Source organism: Saccopteryx bilineata, chromosome 7 (genome assembly GCF_036850765.1).
Source record: "Saccopteryx bilineata isolate mSacBil1 chromosome 7, mSacBil1_pri_phased_curated, whole genome shotgun sequence".
NCBI classification, from domain to species: domain Eukaryota; kingdom Metazoa; phylum Chordata; class Mammalia; order Chiroptera; family Emballonuridae; genus Saccopteryx; species Saccopteryx bilineata.
In genome coordinates, this window is record NC_089496.1 from 100840151 (window position 1) to 100859229 (window position 19079).

Sequence of the window (19079 nt, forward strand, 5' to 3'; positions counted from 1 at the left end):
GTGACTTGACCAAGGTTGTCCCTTTGCAATAATAAGGCTTGGAACAGTGTTTCTCTGAGTCATTAACCTCATGAGAGAAAAGAACTCATCTTGGAAAATACTGCAATAATATAGCCTCCTCATAACAAAATGTGCTGGCATATTCAAGACTGAATTCTGGTTAACCCCAAAAAAGTGTGACTCTATTTAAATCCAGCATTTTCCAAATGCCTCAGGGTACAGATCCCAGCGGCTGGTATCACCTCTATTTCTATGCCCTGCGACACCTGTTTTGTGGCCTGTCCTTGGGAAGTGCTGCTTTGACTGCACTACTCTTAATTAAAGACAACAGTCTGAAAGATAGTCAAGAGTCAAGTCAAAGTCAACCTCAAGAAAAGAAGCCAATGAATCCCTTCCAAATAATTAATTTAACATCATCTCGTCTTTAGTCTTCATTATTTGATTATTTCTTTTCAGAAAGGCAGAGCCTAGAGAGTTTAGTATTCAAAAAGTCTCTAAAATGATAAATCAAACTCTGGGGATCTTACTCTTAAGCTGAAAAAAAAAAAAGCAGGACTTCGAACAGTACTTACTCGTTAGAATTGGTGAAGTCAGTAAACATTCACATGTTAATGAATGGGTGAGAAGACATTAAACCATAAAAAACAAAACAAACAAAAAAAATGTTAACAAACTTAAAAAGCAAGCGCATGATGTAAAATCTTAAAAAGAAACAAAACAAAACAAAAAACAGATGAAGAAAGCCATAGTTCCACAGCCATTACAATACATATAGTTTCTCTTTTTCCCCTAGAATGATGGCCTAAAATTTTTACCCTGTGCCTTTTCAACTTTATTTTCTTTTCATGTCATCCTAATGCCTAGGGACTCATTAGTGTCAACTACATTTTAAAGGCAGCCTTCAAATTTCCAGGCACAATTGGTGTAGAATCTTCTGAAATCACCTGAAGACCAGTCTTGGCTCTCTCTATCTATTCACAAAGATTTATGGCAGATAAACCTTTAGAGACCTAATAATGGTGCAGGAAAATGTAATTTACATATAGGAATGTCATTTCCTGGCTTTCCACATTCCCAGAAAAGGAAAGAGCCATTAGAAATCTGCATGAGTGTTTCTTAGTTTGCAGGAGTTTCAGAGACAAACAAACTAGCCTCACTCCCCGGGTTTGCAGATGGGAAAACCAAGGGACAGAGAAACTGTGCCCGAGACATCCTAAATCACAGAGCCATTTAGGGGAGGAGACGGGACGAGGGCAGCTCTGTGCCAGTCAGTGTGCGTCCACCCACTCCATCACCAGGGCACTGATGTCTTCATGCTCTTTAAGAAACCGGGCAACCAAGGACCCGGGTTCGATTCCCGGCCAGGGCACACAGGAGAAGCGCCCATTTGCTTCTCCACCCCTCCGCCGCGCTTTCCTCTCTGTCTCTCTCTTCCCCTCCCGCAGCCAAGGCTCCATTGGAGCAAAGATGGCCCGGGCGCTGGGGATGGCTCTGTGGCCTCTGCCTCAGGCGCTAGAGTGGCTCTGGTCGCAATATGGCGACGCCCAGGATGGGCAGAGCATCGCCCCCTGGTGGGCAGAGCGTCGCCCCTGGTGGGCGTGCCGGGTGGATCCCGGTCGGGCGCATGCGGGAGTCTGTCTGACTGTCTCTCCCTGTTTCCAGCTTCAGAAAAATGGAAAAAAAAAAAAGAAGAAGAAGAAGAAACCGGGCAACCAGACAGCCATGCTGATGTAGGCTTAGCCAAATTAATTTTTCCTGGTAGCTCTGGCTTTCACTAGTTTTAATGAGTGAAACAAATTATAAGCTGATCCAAATTGTTATAGAGGTTGGCTAAATTATTTAATGGCAAAGCACAACACAGTCCTGTGAGGGTGCTGGTGAATTATTGTGTGGCTGGTCCTTCCTCTTCTCAGTGAATGGAATGATACGTGGTTTGATGGGCTCAGACGTGAGCTAGAAGCTTCCTGAACCAAGCTACGTGTCCTCCGTCGAGGAACACCAATTTCACATGATTTGCACCCCAGGAGAACACCGAGGCGTAATTTCCTGGGCACCCTGGTTTGATTCTCAAAAGCAGCGGCAGGGAAGCCTTTCAGAAGACAGCCAAGAGGAGACCAGCGGGCTCTGCGACTTAAAAGCTAACGTGGAGGGAAGCAGGCTTTACCATGCTGCTTGTAGATGGGTGGCTTTCGGTAAATGTTGATCCCTTGATCTGTGGAAATGAAAAGCAAAGGTGTGTGATTATGGGAACCAGTTCAGCGATGGGAAAAACAGATAAACCAAGAGGCAAACCAAACAAAAGACGCTTGAACAAAAAACCCAGAAGGCCAACTTTTGTATTACAAAGAGTGAGGTTACAAGAAGAAATTACAGGAATGAGCGCATTGCTATAGACAAGTGATATGGATTCCTTTGTAATACATCTTAGGCTATACAGATATGCCATTAACTCATGAGCCATTTATTTCAAATACACATACATGTCACTAGAAGTAGGACTACAACAGGAAGAAATGCAAGCATTCTATGATGAAGAAGACATAATCAGTTTGGGGAAAGTCCCCAAATTGCTACTGTCTAGAAATTGAGCTCCCAGTAAATACTAGTGGCTCAATTTACTTTTCAACTAATGAGCGGAACGGTGGAAAGCAATGTAGTAACATTAAGAGTATATATACTTTTTAAAACACAGAAACACTTTTTTTTATGTGTGAGGCTAGTCTGATGTGCTACCAGGATGTTTGACAAAATCCTAACTTCTATTGGCCAAATTTTTGGAAGGAAAAAAAAAAGACAAGTGATGCCAAATATTACTCAGATATTTACACAGGACCCTGTGTGACTATACTACCATTTCCCTTTGAGTGCAAATACTCAGGATATTTCAAAAGCTTTGTTTCTCCAGGACCTTGGGCGTTGTATCTTGGTGGTACATTCTTCATACAAACAAAACAAAACAAAACAAAACAAAACAAAATGGGGGGGCGCTCAACTGTGTAAGGCAGTCCCATCTTAGTGGCCTGAATCTCACCGAAGTTTCTCATTTTATTAGGTCAGTTTGGAATACAAAGGGAAAAAAATACGAACAGATCTCAAATATGCATGCTATCACAAACATAATGGGTAAACGGTTAAAGCACTTCCAGTAACTAAAAGAAGCAAAAACAATGTACTTCCCATTGAAAAATAAAACCGTGACTACTGACCCTAAACATTATGAATATTGATGGGTTCTGATTTTTCCGGTTTTGGGGTGGCCAATTACTGTCTGTGCTGGGGCAGCAAGGGCTTGTGACTGCGGAGTAAAGCTTGCAAGCGCCAAGCCTAAATTGCAAGAGATCTTTGCAGGCTCCGGGGTGTGGTTGGTTAGTTGCACACTAAGGAAAGACCACTCAATCTATCCCATTTTATGTAAACCTCTTTCAGCAAAGAACGTCTCCACAGTGAAGACAAATAGGCAACATAAAAGCATGCTGGAATGACATTGTGGTTCACTCTTTAGAATGAAAAAGTGACTATGTTGCCATTGCGATAATTAGTCAATGACACCAAACCACAGTGTGATATCTTGGAAGCCACTGATACAAAGGTAAAATTAAAATGTTAGTAAAATTGAAACAACTCAATTTTCCTTCCTTCACTGCCTCCCATGCCCCTTAATAAACAAACAAAAAATTGAGAGAACTTAAACCTTCAATACAATCCTGGCATTTTACATACAAAATTTCTGAAAGCCACCCCCCCCACCAGGTCAGATCCTGCAATTTAGACTTTGTCAACTGTGTGCATCCCAATTTAAAGAGCATGAGAAATGGAGACGAGACAGAGGTGACAAGGCTACATTCTACACTGTGACAGGACACCATGACATAGACCGTGTCAGCTCCTACCTGGAACATGGAAATGTTTAGGGGCCTGAGCGTAAGTTGGAGTTAGAGGGCGGCTGTCTGGCCGGTGGGGGAGAGGGGAGTTCCGGCCGCTGGACGGCTCATTGCCTCCAATGAGAAGAATGGAGAAAACAAAATGAGAGAAGGGACAGCAGGAAAGAAATCAAAGCGAGCGTAATAAAAACTTCAAACCAACAAACGGGAAGGAGGGACACCAAAAGGGAGGAACGAAAGAAACAAACTCAACTTATCGATTGGGCTTGCGAAGGTGAGACAAGGTTTAGTTTTCCGAAAAAGAGATTTGAGTTCAAGTAACCAGGTAAAAGCAGCCAGCAGGAAGACGCGTCATTCCAATGGCACGTGGCTGAAGGCTGTGAGCAGGCAGCACGCTGGTCAGATGGGGGTGGCGGTTCGTTAAGAGGAATGGAGAGGCACTTGCTAATGGTTCGGGACCTCTTGTTAGATGGTGAAATCCCAAGCATGTGGAGGGGTGGGATATGCAAACCCAGACGCAATCCCTCCCAGGCATGATGGCAGGGGCTGGCGATCGGAACGCATTTCTCTGGACCGAAGGCTGAGTCTGGGAACCGGGGTGGTCACCCCGTCCTTCCCCTCAGCGACACAAAATGCCTTTGCTGCAGCCCATGTTTCTGTTTCCTCGCTTTGAAATACACCAGATGGGTCAGACCCTGTTCTTCCAGGTCCTGCGGGACCATTTATACCTCTTGCCACCTTTTTCTTCCAAGATGAGGCCCCACCCAGTCTAATGGTTGCATCAGTGAAATGTTTCTTGACCACCTGCTATGGCTATGCCCTGAGCTAGGACCAAGGATAAGATTTAGTCCCTGCCCTCAAGGGGCTCAGAGTCTACCTAAGGAGACAGACTTAAGACACATAAATATAATATCATGTCATAGCTTACTCAGAGGTAGGTGGAAAATGACGACACTCAGGTAAATGTGGGCACCATTCAGTCTTCAGAAAAGCGACAGAAAGATACTAGAATTGAGCGTGGCAGGAAGGGTAAGCTGGCCAGGCAGGGGGTGGGCAGAGGGTGGGCAGGCTTGGACCCCGGAGGGCTGGAAGGCAGCGAGGAGGGAGGTGTGCAAGGGCTGGAGTGGGTGGGGGCAACAGGCCTGGGGCTGGAAGGCACAGTGTTTCGGAGGAGAGGATGGGGAAGGGGCTGGAAGGCACGGTGTTTCGGAGGGGAGGATGGGGAAGGGGCTGGAAGGCACGGTGTTTCGGAGGGGAGGATGGGGAAGGGGCTGGAAGGCACGGTGTTTCGGAGGGGAGGATGGGGAAGGGGCTGGAAGGCACGGTGTTTCGGAGGAGAGGATGGGGAAGGGTCCGGAAGGCACGGTGTTTTGGAGGGGAGGATGGGGAAGGGGCTGGAAGGCACAGTGTATCGGAGGAGAGGATGGGGAAGGGTCTGGACGGCACGGTGTATCGGAGGAGAGGATGGGGAAGGGTCTGGAAGGCACGGCCGGGGCTTGGCTGCAGCAGCCTTGAGTGCTCCCACAGCCCGCCATCCCCTCCTGACCACGAGAGTGGCAGGGACGAGCTGAGACTCACAGAAAGAGATCCACTATTGTCCTAAACTGTCCTCCTTCCCCACACCTGGGCAAACGCCTGTCCCAAGAACACCCAGCAGATGCGGGCCTAGCAGAAGGTAATGGTGAGTAATGTAATTACTCTCATGACTGAGCTGTAGGCAGCCCTTGCGTGTTCTGGATACCGGTCCTTTCTAGGGGTATGCCTTGCAAATATCTCCTCCCAGTCTATGGTTGTCTTTTACTTTCTTGATCGTGTCCTTTGAAACACAAGTTTTAAATTTTGTTGAAGGCCAATTTATCTATTCATGCTGGCAATTTTAAATAAATCAATAAATCACAGATTTTCAAAAAACAGAAGATAAGCTGAGGCCTTTTTTCACTGTCTTTTTCAGTTTTTTAAAAAATGAAATCTAATTGACGGCTAACATGGTATTGGCCTTAGATGTCCAAGAACCAATTTCTTTAAGTAGGTCAAACTGTTCTAAATCTGGCCAGCAAAAAAATGAAAGATGTCAATCACTAGAGTTTAAAAATAACAGGTTTCATAGTTTTAATTTTCTCAACATGATTTTTAGGTAACCAGAGTGCAGATCTATACCAAATGGGCAGTTAGATATTTCAGGTATGAGAGCTGAACTTATGAACTGGATCAAATATATATCCTAGGTTCCTAGTAATCATGTTCTGAAACTTGTTTTTTCTTTTTTTCCCTCAAGTCACTTGAGCATCTAGCTCCCAATATATTATAATCAGACTTTATTCCTTAAGTCATATATTAGCTTCTAAAAATTATAAAGCTTCACTCCAAACTACTGACCTATTAAAAAACTCATTTCAAAAAAAAAAAAAATTATCTCATTTGTTATCTATCACTCTCCTAAAGAGAATTACCCAGTTCATGTTCGAGAAAAAATGAGTATCATTAACACTGGTGGAGGCCAGCAGGGGGAGGGAGAATACAGTGTATGTTTAGAAGAAAATCCCAATTTAAATCTAAGGAAGAAGTAGAACTAGGTCCCCTTCCTCTCTGTGTGCTCAGTTCAGCGCCTGGCCAAGAGCGAGCGTCCGTAAGAGTCTGTGAATGAGTTGAGTGACAGAAGAAGGCGACTCTGTCACCCTGCAGCTATGGCCTCCCGCCATGGGCACCGCTGTGGGGACAGACCCCTGTCTTTCTCTGAACTCAAAGCAGCAATGGGATCACAACTGCATCTCGTTTTTTTTTTTGTTTGTTTGTTTTTTTGCTTTTTTTTTTTTTTTTTGCATTTTTTTTTTTTTCTGAAGCTGGAAACAGGGAGAGACAGTCAGACAGACTCCCGCATGCGCCCGACCGGGATCCACCCGGCACGCCCACCAGGGGCGACACTCTGCCCACCAGGGGGCGATGCTCTGCCCATCCTGGGCGTCGCCATGTTGCGACCAGAGCCACTCTAGCGCCTGGGGCAGAGGCCACAGAGCCATCCCCAGCGCCCGGGCCATCTTTGCTCCAATGGAGCCTTGGCTGCGGGAGGGGAAGAGAGAGACAGAGAGGAAGGCGCGGCGGAGGGGTGGAGAAGCAAATGGGCGCTTCTCCTATGTGCCCTGGCCGGGAATCGAACCCGGGTCCTCCGCACGCTAGGCCGACGCTCTACTGCTGAGCCAACCGGCCAGGGCCTGCATCTCGTTTTTATAACTTTGCCATTTGAGCCGATCCTTAATAATCCGGATTTGTTTCATTTCAGAAGAATTCTTGACTCCTCTAAACATGAGCAATTAATTCAGAAGAGTAACCCATGATTGAAAACTAGGACAATTCTTCGGGGCTATTCTCAAAAGAACTTCTGGAGAGACTCAACTTCCTTGCTTTTTTGGACGTTGTCCTTTGAAGACGCTCCCTGGAGGCCCTGTGCACTGGCGGCATGGCGGCATGGCGGCGATGGCTTCGGAGCCCTTCCCCCTGCCCCTGCAACCTCCCCGTGCTGGTGCAGCATCAGATACTTCAGGGAAACGTCTGCATGGTTCTGGTTATAATACTCAACCAGAGGAAACGCCATTGTTTGTTTTGATAATTATTCGCCAGTGTCACGCACATACACAGCTATCTGCCTAGATGAGGCTCAAAGGTGAAGGTTATTGGAACTGGCATTTGCCCAAGTATTAAGAATCTTTCCAGCATTAAGATGCTCCGTGGGCGAGGGGCCGTAGAAGCCCCTCGCTTCTCAGACATGGCGTAAGACAGCTCTCTGGCGTTCTGGCTGAATGCGGCCCCCGCTGGGAATAGTGCTTTATTTGGCCACCTATCTTCCACAAACACTGACCTTTTTCTAGTTCCTGGAAAAAGCACTAGTATGTTCAAGTCTTTGTAAGTAGATTTAATGCTATAATCACTTAAAACCCCCCACAAAACATGTTTAAATGCTGGGTAAAGAGGGAACCAGCAATACACCTAAGTGATTCTGTGTAATATGGTTTCCACAGGTCACTAGGGCTCGTTGGGAATCAGGTCTCGGCATACATAATGTTGCCAGGTACCACGTTCTTGAAATACCAAAGGCATGATGAAATTTTGGCATTTTTCAAAGAAAAAGAAAAACTCTCTTTCAATTTTGCTGGTTTCAATTTTGCTCACTTGAATACCCTATCGTTATGTGATAAAACTTTTAACTCTGTCCTGGAAGGAAGTAACTGATGAGGGCCCTAAAAGGTTATTTTTGTGCTTGATTCATTACTTAGGTAAGATATTGTATGAGGCATCAGATGAAATAGCCTATAAAGAAGGTAATATTATTATTACCATCACCATCACCATCATCATCATCATCATCAGATCAGAGTTAAGATACTGTTGACAAAAAATGTAATAGTATATATATCATATAATATTGTATATGTCATACTCAGTTATTTTGTTCCTTTACATAAATCCTTGTATTGGTTCACTTTAAGTTGTTAGTGATCTTAGCTATGGTGATGAGAAGCTACCATATAAATATGATATATATTTCTTCAGTTTTAGCTCCTTCCATGTCAACCTAATAAGCCAATTTTTCAGTCCTTGGAGGATCATTCACTTGTAGGATGCTCACTGTACTACTTAACAAACTCAAAAGCTCTGCCCTGACTTTCAATCTTCTGTTTGGCACCCTGCGCCTCTGAGTGACACACCCTAAGACAAGCACTAACTCGCCGTGGCCGTGCTTGTGTCTGCAGCGGGAACCAGCCGAGCACTGTCCAGCCTTCTGGGCCCTACGTGGTCACATTCCAAAATATAAAGAAATATATAAAGGGGACCTTAAAATTGGCAGCATCGAGAATCTCATGGCAGTTTCAAGATTGCTTGTTCTTGTCTAAAACATCAATAAGTCTGATGGGTGCCTCTGGCAAGTGTCAAATACCTGTTGGAGCCAGAGCAACCCATCCGAGTTATACTTCACGGACACAGAACGGAACGCCTAACAGTATTTCAAAGGAGAGGGAAGAGAAACTCAGAAAAATACAGCACACACAGACCTCAAAACAAAGCAAAAATATTTTTTCCACATCTCCAGGCATGCATTCGGCCCCACACTCCAGCAATGACAGACCAGCGTAGAATGAGGCTGCGAGGAAGGTCAGAAAACAGACATGAAGATGTAGCCAGAAACAGGACAGATGTTATGGATAATGGAAGGGGAAGCCGATGGATGGAGCCAGCCTGTGATGTGCATCTCGGCTTCACACCCATGCAGGCATCCTCAGCTCGACGGCCCCTGGGGGCCTGGGCTACATGCATGAGGAATAAGGACCAGGAAGTGGACTTGGACAATGGGAGGCTGGGCATCAGGCTGCCAGGCTGGCCAGGGCCCCTTACTTCTAGCGACATATTCCTGAGATGGTCCTTCTACCCTGGGAGCCTCAAGGTCTACATTTATTTTAAAGACTCCTCTGACACCACCTCCACGATAAAAAAAAAAAAACATGTTCAAATGAAGGGATGTGGAAAACCTGGAATACTCTACTCCATGTGTTTCTCTAATGGCCCTAAGGGATGGAGACACCCTCCGTGTAAATGGATACACATTTTTTTTGTGTGTGTATTTTTCTGAAGCTGGAAACGGGGAGAGACAGTCAGACATACTCCTGCATGCACCCGACTGGGATCCACCCGGCACGCCCACCAGGGGGCGCCGCTCTGCCCACCAGGGGCGATGCTATGCTCTGCCCCTGGGGGGGGGGGGTCGCTCTGTTGCGAACAGAGCCACTCTAGCTTCTGGGGCAGAGGCCAAGGAGCCATCCCCAGCGCCCAGGCCATCTTTGCTCCAATGGAGCCTCGGCTGCGGGAGGGGAAGAGAGAGACAGAGAGGAAGGAGAGGGGGAGGGGTGGAGAAGCAGATGGGCGCTTCTCCTGTGTGCCCTGGCCGGGAATCGAACCCGGGACTTCTGCATGCCAGGCTGACGCTCTACCACTGAGCCAACCGGCCAGGGCCCACATATTTTTTTCACAATAACTAAGAGGTTAATTCTTTGAAGAAGCAGCATTTAAGCCACTCAACTATAATAGGCTTTTAAAGCAATATAGTTAATAGACAAAGTCTCCATGATTCATGTTGTAGTTCAGCAAAAAAGCTCATCACATTTTAATATGGAGCATGTATTGTACATATAATGTGATGCATGTTGTATTTTCCCTCTAAGATATGTAAACTATTTCATATGAACAAACTATAGGCACGTGTCCGGTGAAAGGAAAATGGGACAGAGATTATTAGAGGCTTTTTAAGTATCAGTTCAAGGTCATGCTCATTTCTTTTGGCCTAATGTTTTTTTTATAATTTAAATCTATAACATCTGACTGTGTCTGAAATTTCAAATTCAGACTAAAAACAGAAGAGTGAAAGTATACCCATATTTTTTAAATAAAGCACCACATTTAGGGACAGAGGCACTGTACTTTTTTTTCCAGAACCGTTTGCTATTTCTATGGAAAAGGAAGACATTGTTAATTATGTAATTTACAGGACTGAAGTAGCTGTCTGTCTTACCCTCGATCAGAATGTGATTTCCTAGTTAAAAAGAGGTGGAAAATAAAAGTTTCCTCTAAAAATTATACTCAGTGTATATTTTATACTGAAATGCACACACCTACTCTGGATGAGGTATCAGAAGGCCTGGGGTCTGCTCCAGGGGCTCCCACTTTTTAATATAGATGCCCTTGGCTGGGTCACGGAACCATGGCCTGAGCTCGCCAGCTCTGTTCTGGGCCAACTTCACAGAGATGCCAAGAAGGGCACGGGGACTGTTGGAAAGTGCTTGAAGAGCACCGCCGAGTGGGCACATAAGAGGGACGTAAGCTCAGGGCTTACACATGCCAGGGCACTTGACCTCACACGCCCTAATGACCTCGGAGATGAGGTGAGCAACACTCGCAAAGTTGGGTCAACAATCCAAGGTCTCATGGCTAGCGAGTGACAGAGATAACAGTCAAACCCAAGACTCCAGTGTCCATCTGGGTGTCCTATCCATCTCTCCTAAGGCTTCTCACAGACACAAGGCGGTCAGTCAGTCTTGATATTTTGTGATGTGTTATTTGTACAAACTTTGTAGAACTCAAATAGGGCAAATGACACCTTTTTTTTTATTCTACAAAAAAGTATCTCTTCTGAAAGAGGAGACAGAACCAAATGTGACAGTTTACTCGGATGAATTTAAAATATTATTTTCTCTTGCATATATTACAAACAAATAAGACAAAAATCTTGATTTGGCCAAGGGCTTCTATATTAAAGTCTCTTTAAAATACAACTCTCCGTCAGCCTGGCGTGCAGGAGTCTGGGTTTGATTCCCGACCAGGGCACACAGGAGAAGCACCCATCTGCTTCTCCACCCCTCCCCCTCTCCTTCTTCTCTGTCTTTCTCTTCCCCTCCTGCAGCCAAGCTCCATTGGAGCAAAGTTGGCCCAGGTGCTGAGGATGGCTCTGTGGCCTCTGCCTCAGGTGCTAGAATGGCTCTGGTTGCAACAGAGCAACGCCCCAGAGGGGCAGAGCATCGCCCTGTGGTGGGCATGCCGGGTGGATCCCAGTCGGGTACATGCGGGAGTCTGTCTGACTGCCTCCCCGTTTCCAACTTCAGAAAAATAAAAAAAAAATAAAAAAAATAAAACTCTCAGGTTTTTTCAATAACTTCTTATGGGTTCTTAAGCATTGTCTAAAGTATCATCCTAATATCTAGATAGGGGCCTTTTTTTCCCCCTCCAAAACACTCATTAGCAATGATCACTTTAAATAAGCTATCAAGAATTTTAGGAAGTGCTGCATCTACTGAAAAAGACTCTGCTAACAGCAAACTGTCTTCCATAGCATGTCAGCAATATTATTTTCACAGCATAGGAAATACCAAAATAGCACACATAAGATGACTGCATGCTTTTTAGGGCAATACATCTGTATTTTAGGACTTAGTTGCTCAAAAAATCCAAGTGAGCAAAAAAAAACCAAAACAACAACAGCTGGGGTAGACTGCAGGTGGTCTTTCAAATACAACCACATTTAGGCTACGCCAGAGAAGTGTCCGTGGCATGTGCACTTGGCACGCAGGCTTAGCATCCTTTAGAACTGGCTTAAGACCCCTAAAGATGCCGGCGCTTGCAGTTACTTCCCTTTTGTCAGCTCCTTTCCTTGGTTATTTGGTTCGAATCAAGACTATGGAGAAAGTTAGCATCTTTCTGGGAGCTCACACTTACTTTTTCCCTAACAAAATAGGCTTCCCCAACACAGGGAGGGGAACAAGAGCCCCCACCGAGGACTGCTACGGAGGCAACGGACAATGAAGGAACAGTGGGAATGCCACAAAGAGAGGAGCAGGGACGTGGGGCAGGAACAGAAAACAGAAGGCAAAGCCTTCCTCCTCCATCATGCGGAAATCAGGACAAGTCAAAAGAAGGGGACTGAGTTGGCTCAAACCGAGACATCTTTTTTGTACCGTCCAAACATTTTAACATTGTTAAGCGGTTAAGAGGCTTATCACCATTAAGACAACTTTTGAATATCTGTTGCTAAATACTGTTTGGGTTTTGCTGGGCCATATCACATATTCAAACCAGGCAAAAACCCCCGACTATATATTATATTTTGCTTCTGCCACATAGAAAAACAAAATAATAATATATATTCCCCTAAGGAGTAGATAATAAATCTGACGGTCTTCAACATACTTCCTGTTTCTTCACCAAGAGCCCTTAGAAGTGACATATTCTTCCCAATGAGAGAGGCTATGCCAGTTCTAAGACACTGTGAGGTGTGGTCATGGCACACGCAGGCATGCTGAGAGGTCGGAAGCCCGGAGCTAACTCTTGGAGATACACCTTATTAGCCTTCCCAGGGTGCTAATAAATCTCCACTATGCAGGGGAGCTGCCTGAGAAGCCTGCCTCCTTACCTTTGACATGGGGAATGACGTGGTGTCGGAAGGGGGAGTTGGGGCGGGAGTCGCTGTGGGCGGAGCTGAGGCTGCTGGTGCGCAGATAGGACAACCTCTGCACACCAGGAGACAGCAGCTCTGTGCGGCAGGGAGCCAGGGGCAGGGCAAGGTGGAAACAGAGAAGAAGAACAGAAATCAACACAGGAACAGGGCCAACGGCATCGCTCTGGGGGTGGGTGGGGGTGATAAAGACCATTAATCGGGAGTCTGAAAAAGGAGGAAAGCGAAAGGGTTAAGAAAGCACCTGCGAAGGGTTAGGCAGCGTGGGGAGAATCTGCAAACACACAGGCTCGGGTCGGCACAGAGTCACTCTCCGAGAATAAATGGCTTTTAGCAGGACGCCCTCTGTCAGAAAGACACACCAGCTACGGGTCAGCCAGTACTGGGCACATCATTTTAGACCCACAAATAGCTGTTTTCAAAAAGCAACTGACAAACCAAACCCTCTGAAACACAAGGGTAAAAGTTATGACAGTCATTTTAAGAACCTTGAAAGAAGTAGTGATCTATAAGGGTCAGATTCTTTTTTCTTTTTTTTAAGCTGCAAACTTCTCCCAATGGAAGTTTAATTTTACTCTGCTTATGTAGAAAAAAAACAAAACCCTGTTGGTGTTCCCTGGGTGTCAAAGAACTTAGGAAGATCCTGAGAATGGCTGGCTAGTGGCAGTCCTGCTCTCGCGGAAGAACAATGGGCAACAAGCCCAAGCCCGGCCCAGGGTGCGTGCACTGTCACCCGGCATCCAGAACTCACCGAGTGGGTACTTCGAGGTGCTGGTCAGAGCCCCACTAGCTCCACTTCACAAAAGTGGAAAAAATATTTATAAACCCTAATAATTGGCATCCCCCTTGTCTGCAGTACATTGTGAAGGGAGAGAAGGAGGAATCTTTAGAATGGGGAATGTTCTAAAGGCTCTTGACATTAGACCCATGACTGGAACAGATGAAAACTTGCTAGTGCTCCATCAGGATGTGACCTTTCAGGGAAACACTGTCCCAGACTGACCGCTCCCTCGCCAGTCAGAGGTCTCGGGAGCAATTTCCCGGCAACCCCATGTCATTCGGACAAGGTCACGGCTGGGGTCCCAGTGACCTCAGCAATATACCCACACACAAGGGTGGCAGCTTAAAGGATTTCTGGTCACCCAGATAGACAAGGGCTTGACTCCAGACCCTGATCCAGGGCATGAATGAAATGATGTTAGTTGTATATGAAAAGAACTTCATTTCCTGAAAATTCTTATTAACCTCAAAAGCAAAATTAGTGTAACTCAACAAATACTGAGTAAATATTTATGGGCCTAGAGAAAACTATATATCATTGAAAGATCAGATAATTAAAACGCAATCCTCTATAAGCATTAATGCTATGGATTTCAAAAAAAGATTGCAGTCGTTTTTACATTTTATTCATTTCCTTTGGTTTTATCTTATAAAGTAAGTTAGCATGTACAGGAGTTTGTCCTCACCAGCTAGTGCAGAAGCAAGAAGCGTGAAGGGAAGTTTGATTAGAAGGTCCAACTCTTCCTCTGCGAATCCATTTCTCAGGGGAATTCTGGATCTGGGTTGGGATTACCTTTTTTTTTTTTTTTTTACTTCACATATAACACACGCACTAATAGGTTCAAATTCTGCACAGATGAAGGTCAGCTGAAATTCTCTACTATTTCATGTTCTCTACCACAATACATCTCTGATGTTTTTATGTTTTCCAAGACTGATTCAAAATCTTAGGGTTGGAGCAGATCATAAGAGTTATATACAACTCTGAGACTCTATACAATACTGTATTCTAGAAGGTGCTTAACCAAGCATGCTTGGTAACACCATGTGTTAGCCAAAAAAAAAAAAAAAAAAAAAAAAAGAATCATTTGTTGCCAGTCATTTCCTGTAAACTGTAATTATTTACTACATCAGAATGAATATAACCTTCTGTTTCAAAAAGAAATATAACATAAACTAGAATTGGATGTGAATTTTCTTTTTTCTCCGAAAGAGGGGTATGTGTTGGGCAGCCAGCGATCAGTGATGGGGGAGTCACACGGAAGCGCCCCGATCAGCACACAGAGGGAATCCGGGAACAGCAGCTCTTACCGGGTCTGTGGAAATGCTGGGGCGAGCGGGACGTGGTGGGCGTGTAGCTGTGGCGGCTGTACACGGGGGAGTTGATGGAGCCCTGGCTGGTGGACCGGTGGATCATCCGGTCCCGGACGTCCTGGTAACCCTGGAAACACAGCGCGAGAGAGCGTGAGCGCAAGCGTGCATTCGGGCCAGCGTCACGTTCAAGGGATACCAAGTTCATCCCATAACCACTATGGCATGACCACTGTGGGCCATTTCAGATACTCCAGTGTGCTAGGATTCCGATCAATCAGTTACGGGTAAGGGGAGAGAGTCCTGTGATGAGACAACCGGCTTCACTCCCTGCAATCCCTCTCCCACCACTCAGAGGCGCGGGTCTCCATTAAACGGGCAATTGACTGCTGTGTCTTCCAGACATAGCTTACATGTGAGGAGTCCTACATGCACCATAATCTTGCCCACGGATTTCCTGTTCTTTTACTTAACGTCTTGTCCCCCAAATTCCAAGTAACTCCCCGCTTCCACCCAGTGTGATTTTCAAAAATGGCACTTACTTCTGCCGATGGAGTAGGAGACAAAGTCCTTGGCGACTAGAAGAAGAAAAGAGAATAAGAAATCACAATGTTTATTAACTTATCAGTTGTAATTAGCGTTGCTTATCAGCATTGCCTGGGAATGTTATTGAAAATACACAAGCCAGGACCCCTTGCCTGGCCCTGTCTTCTGAGCCAGTAAGTTGAGGGTGGGGCTCAGACTGGCCCCCCGTGACGGCGTTCCTAGCTGATGGTGGCACATGTTTCTGCCTAGGAGCCATGGTTTCGGTAAATACATTGCGGTGCTTTCAGTGATTAGCCAAGTCAGAATTGTTTCCCTTATCTGCTGCAACTATGCTGCTTGCTGCTCTGAGTTACCGTGTTTACTGAAACAGAATTTTGTAAACAGGATTATTGACTAAATTAAAATCACAGCAAATCATATAAACTAGTTGGATGACTAAAATAGGCCTCTAATGACCATGTCTGTGGCATCCTACCCTGGTGGCCTGGCCAACCTCACCGCCATTCACCTTCGGGCTTCCATCCTTCCAGGCACACTGGCTTCCCTGGGGCCATCAATGGGCCACACCCTCTCCCACCTCAGGGCCTTTGCACTTTCTGTCCCCTCCGCCAGCAGGGCTCACTCCCCACTTTCAGTGAGGCCTCTATGCACATGTACAACCAGACAGCGCCTTCCGTGACTCTGCTATTTAGAGTAGCAACCCAGCCTTGGCGTGCCTTCTCCTGACTCTGTTTCACCTGTCCTCATAGCACCATCACCCTGTAAAAGCATCTATCTGAATATTTATCATCTGCAGTGCACTTTCGGCTGCATGCTCCGTGAGGTTAGGACTCCATTCATTACAACTGCATACTCCCAGTGAATAGAGCGGTCCCAGGCATACATGAGGGGCTCAACAAGCATTTCTTAAATGAATGAATGAAATGTTTACAAAGGAAATGCAAAATGATTTCAAGCAGAAGTGAAGAGCCATCAAAGCATTCCATAGAGCACAGCCAGTGGCAGATGCCCCAGTGTCAGCATCTGCCCCTTCCTCCGAATTCGCAAGAGCCTGCCGGGCTCTCCTGCACTCCAGCTTCCTTGATAGAAACGGTGCTGGTGCTGATTGTGACAGCAGCCAGCATTTTTCTTGAGCACTTACCATGTGCCTGGCATGATTCTAATCTAAATATTTCACTTAGTCCTTACAGAAAGCCTCTCAGGGCCCTGGCCGGTTGGCTCAGCGGTAGAGCGTCGGCCTAGCGTGCGGAGGACCCTGGTTTGATTCCCGGCCAGGGCACACAGGAGAAGCGCCCATTTGCTTCTCCACCCCTCCGCTGCGCTTTCGTCTCTGTCTCTCTCTTCCCCTCCCGCAGCCAAGGCTCCATTGGAGCAAAGATGGCCCGGGCGCTGGGGATGGTTCTGTGGTCTCTGCCTCAGGCGCTAGAGTGGCTCTGGTCGCAACATGGCGACGCCCAGGATGGGCAGAGCATCGCCCCCTGGTGGGCAGAGTGTCACCCCTGGTGGGCGTGCTGGATGGATCCCGGTCGGGCGCATGCGGGAGTCTGTCTGACTGTCTCTCCCTGTTTCCAGCTTCAGAAAAATGAAAAAAAAAAGAAAAAAAAAAAAAGAAAGCCTCTCAGGTATTATTACTATCTTGAATTTACAGGTAAGGAGACTGAAATATGTCATTTTCCCAACAGCTTTTGGTGGGTGACTATCAGTCTGGTTTCAAACACAGAAATGTTCATACTTCAAAGCCTAAACTCTAGAGTTATGTCTTACTGCCCAAAATGCAGCCACGGGGACACGCGCAGAAACAAACGCCCGAAAACCCTAAACACCATAAAGCAGGGGTCAGGAACCTTTTTGGCTGAGACAGCCATGAACGCCACATGTTTTAAAATGTAATTCTGTGATAGCCGTACAACGACTTGTGTACATTACGCACTAGCTAATAAAAATTTGGTGTTGTCCTGGAGGACAGCTGTGATTGGCTCCAGCCACCCACAACCATGAACATGAGCGGTAGGAAATGAATGGATTGTAATACATGAGAATGTTTTATATTTTTAATGTTTTTTTTTCCTTAAAGATTTGTCTGCAAGCCAGATGCAGCCATCAAAAGAGCCACATCTGGCTCGCGAGCCATAGGTTCCAGACCTCTGCCGTAAAGCAGCTCATTTCCCCCTTGATTGCAGGACTCAGACACTAAAAACATTCCCATCCACTTTTCTCCAGGATCAGCCTCTCTGCACTTGCTTCAGGAACCTTCCTTTGCCCTTTCTCCCCTATTAACTCCTTCAGGGTGGTAACTGAATAACCCCAGTCAACCTGCATCTGAGCGGCAGCAGATGCAGCTACAGCTATGTGACCACTAGGTGGTACTACAAGAAAACGGATACCACCTCCCTGCTCAAAGGTTATTTTCTGGAGTAAAACTCAAATCGGAGAATGAATGAATGAATAACTGAATGAAACAATATATTATAATTATAAATAAATATGAATATAATTATAAAGAGAATATTAGATATGTAATTGCGAATATAGTAAACAAAATCACTGCATTTTCTTCTAAAAAATGCCTTTTCTTCTAAGATCTCAGAGCACTGTGTGATGTTACAGATAGTTTACAGCCTGTTTCAAATTTGGTTGAATGGCTGATTTCAGACTGTCACTTGAGTAATATATCTGAGTGGACTCAAATTAGTCTATAGATAATTCAAGTTTAAAAAATAAGAGGGGGAAAAATTTAGAGGGAATAAAATATTTAGGCAGAGGTAGAGGCTGGAGGGAACAGACCAGAGCCCAAGAGACCTGAGTAGGAGGTGACAACAGGAAATCCCAGCTCTGAAAGGGGGTGGGGGAGGGGAGACATCACACGGCCCAGAGGCCTGGTCCAGCTCAGCACACAATTCTGTCTCTCTGCTAATTGCTTTAATAGATTAGTTAATATAAATTAGCTTATTAGCTTTCACAGATAAGAAATCATCTAAATATTATATATATATATATCTCTTTAGTTGATAGTTGATTTGATCCTATTACCCTATGAGGAAGATTCTGTCATTATCTTGTTTTACAGATGAAGAAACTAGAGTCCAAATGGTTGTCACATGGCTCAAGTCCTACAACCAGCATGCAGAGTCCCCAGGCTAAGCCAGGTAGTCTGATTCTAAAAACCTGGCCCATACTCCTGTATTATCCTGTGGCACCATTATCTCTATTTTTTTCTATTTTTGTACATCCTAATGATCTTACCATGTTAAAAACTGCAGTTGTCAAAATTTAGGGGTATACTCTCTCTCTTCAGGATTCCCATAAATATAGTTCAGCTTGCCCCAAGTCCCAGATCCACTCACCGCTGTCCCCACCAGGAGACCCTCCCCTAATTCCTCCTGTGCAGCTCACACACTCTCCCGACCCCATTGGCTTCCTTCTCAGCATGCCGGCTCCTCTATCCTGCAACCTGGTGCCAACTCTTACTCATCCTTTGCTGTTGTTTCAGCACTCGCCTACCTCTCTGAAGCATCCTGAGGGCAGGGATAGGTTTTGAGTCCCTCCAAGAACCTGGTACGGAAGGCTGCAAA

The 19079-nt window shown here is 45.6% G+C and overlaps 1 protein-coding gene across 18 annotated transcripts in view; it reads right to left on the reverse strand.

Annotated features, from left to right (window-relative positions):
• The window catches only part of ABLIM1 (actin binding LIM protein 1), a 279086-nt gene that overhangs the window by 15740 nt on the left and 244267 nt on the right, over nucleotides 1-19079 (reverse strand). For 12 of the 18 annotated variants that reach the window (XM_066238282.1, XM_066238281.1, XM_066238283.1 and 9 more), the window contains 4 exons: nucleotides 15504-15539; nucleotides 14962-15091; nucleotides 3891-3995; nucleotides 2165-2212 (listed from right to left, as the gene is read on the reverse strand). In XM_066238282.1, coding sequence (XP_066094379.1) covers nucleotides 2165-2212; nucleotides 3891-3995; nucleotides 14962-15091; nucleotides 15504-15539 — 319 coding nt within the window. The remainder of the gene's footprint in view (nucleotides 1-2164; nucleotides 2213-3890; nucleotides 3996-14961; nucleotides 15092-15503; nucleotides 15540-19079) is intronic. The other 6 variants (XM_066238279.1, XM_066238269.1, XM_066238280.1 and 3 more) reach the window with 1 other exon arrangement.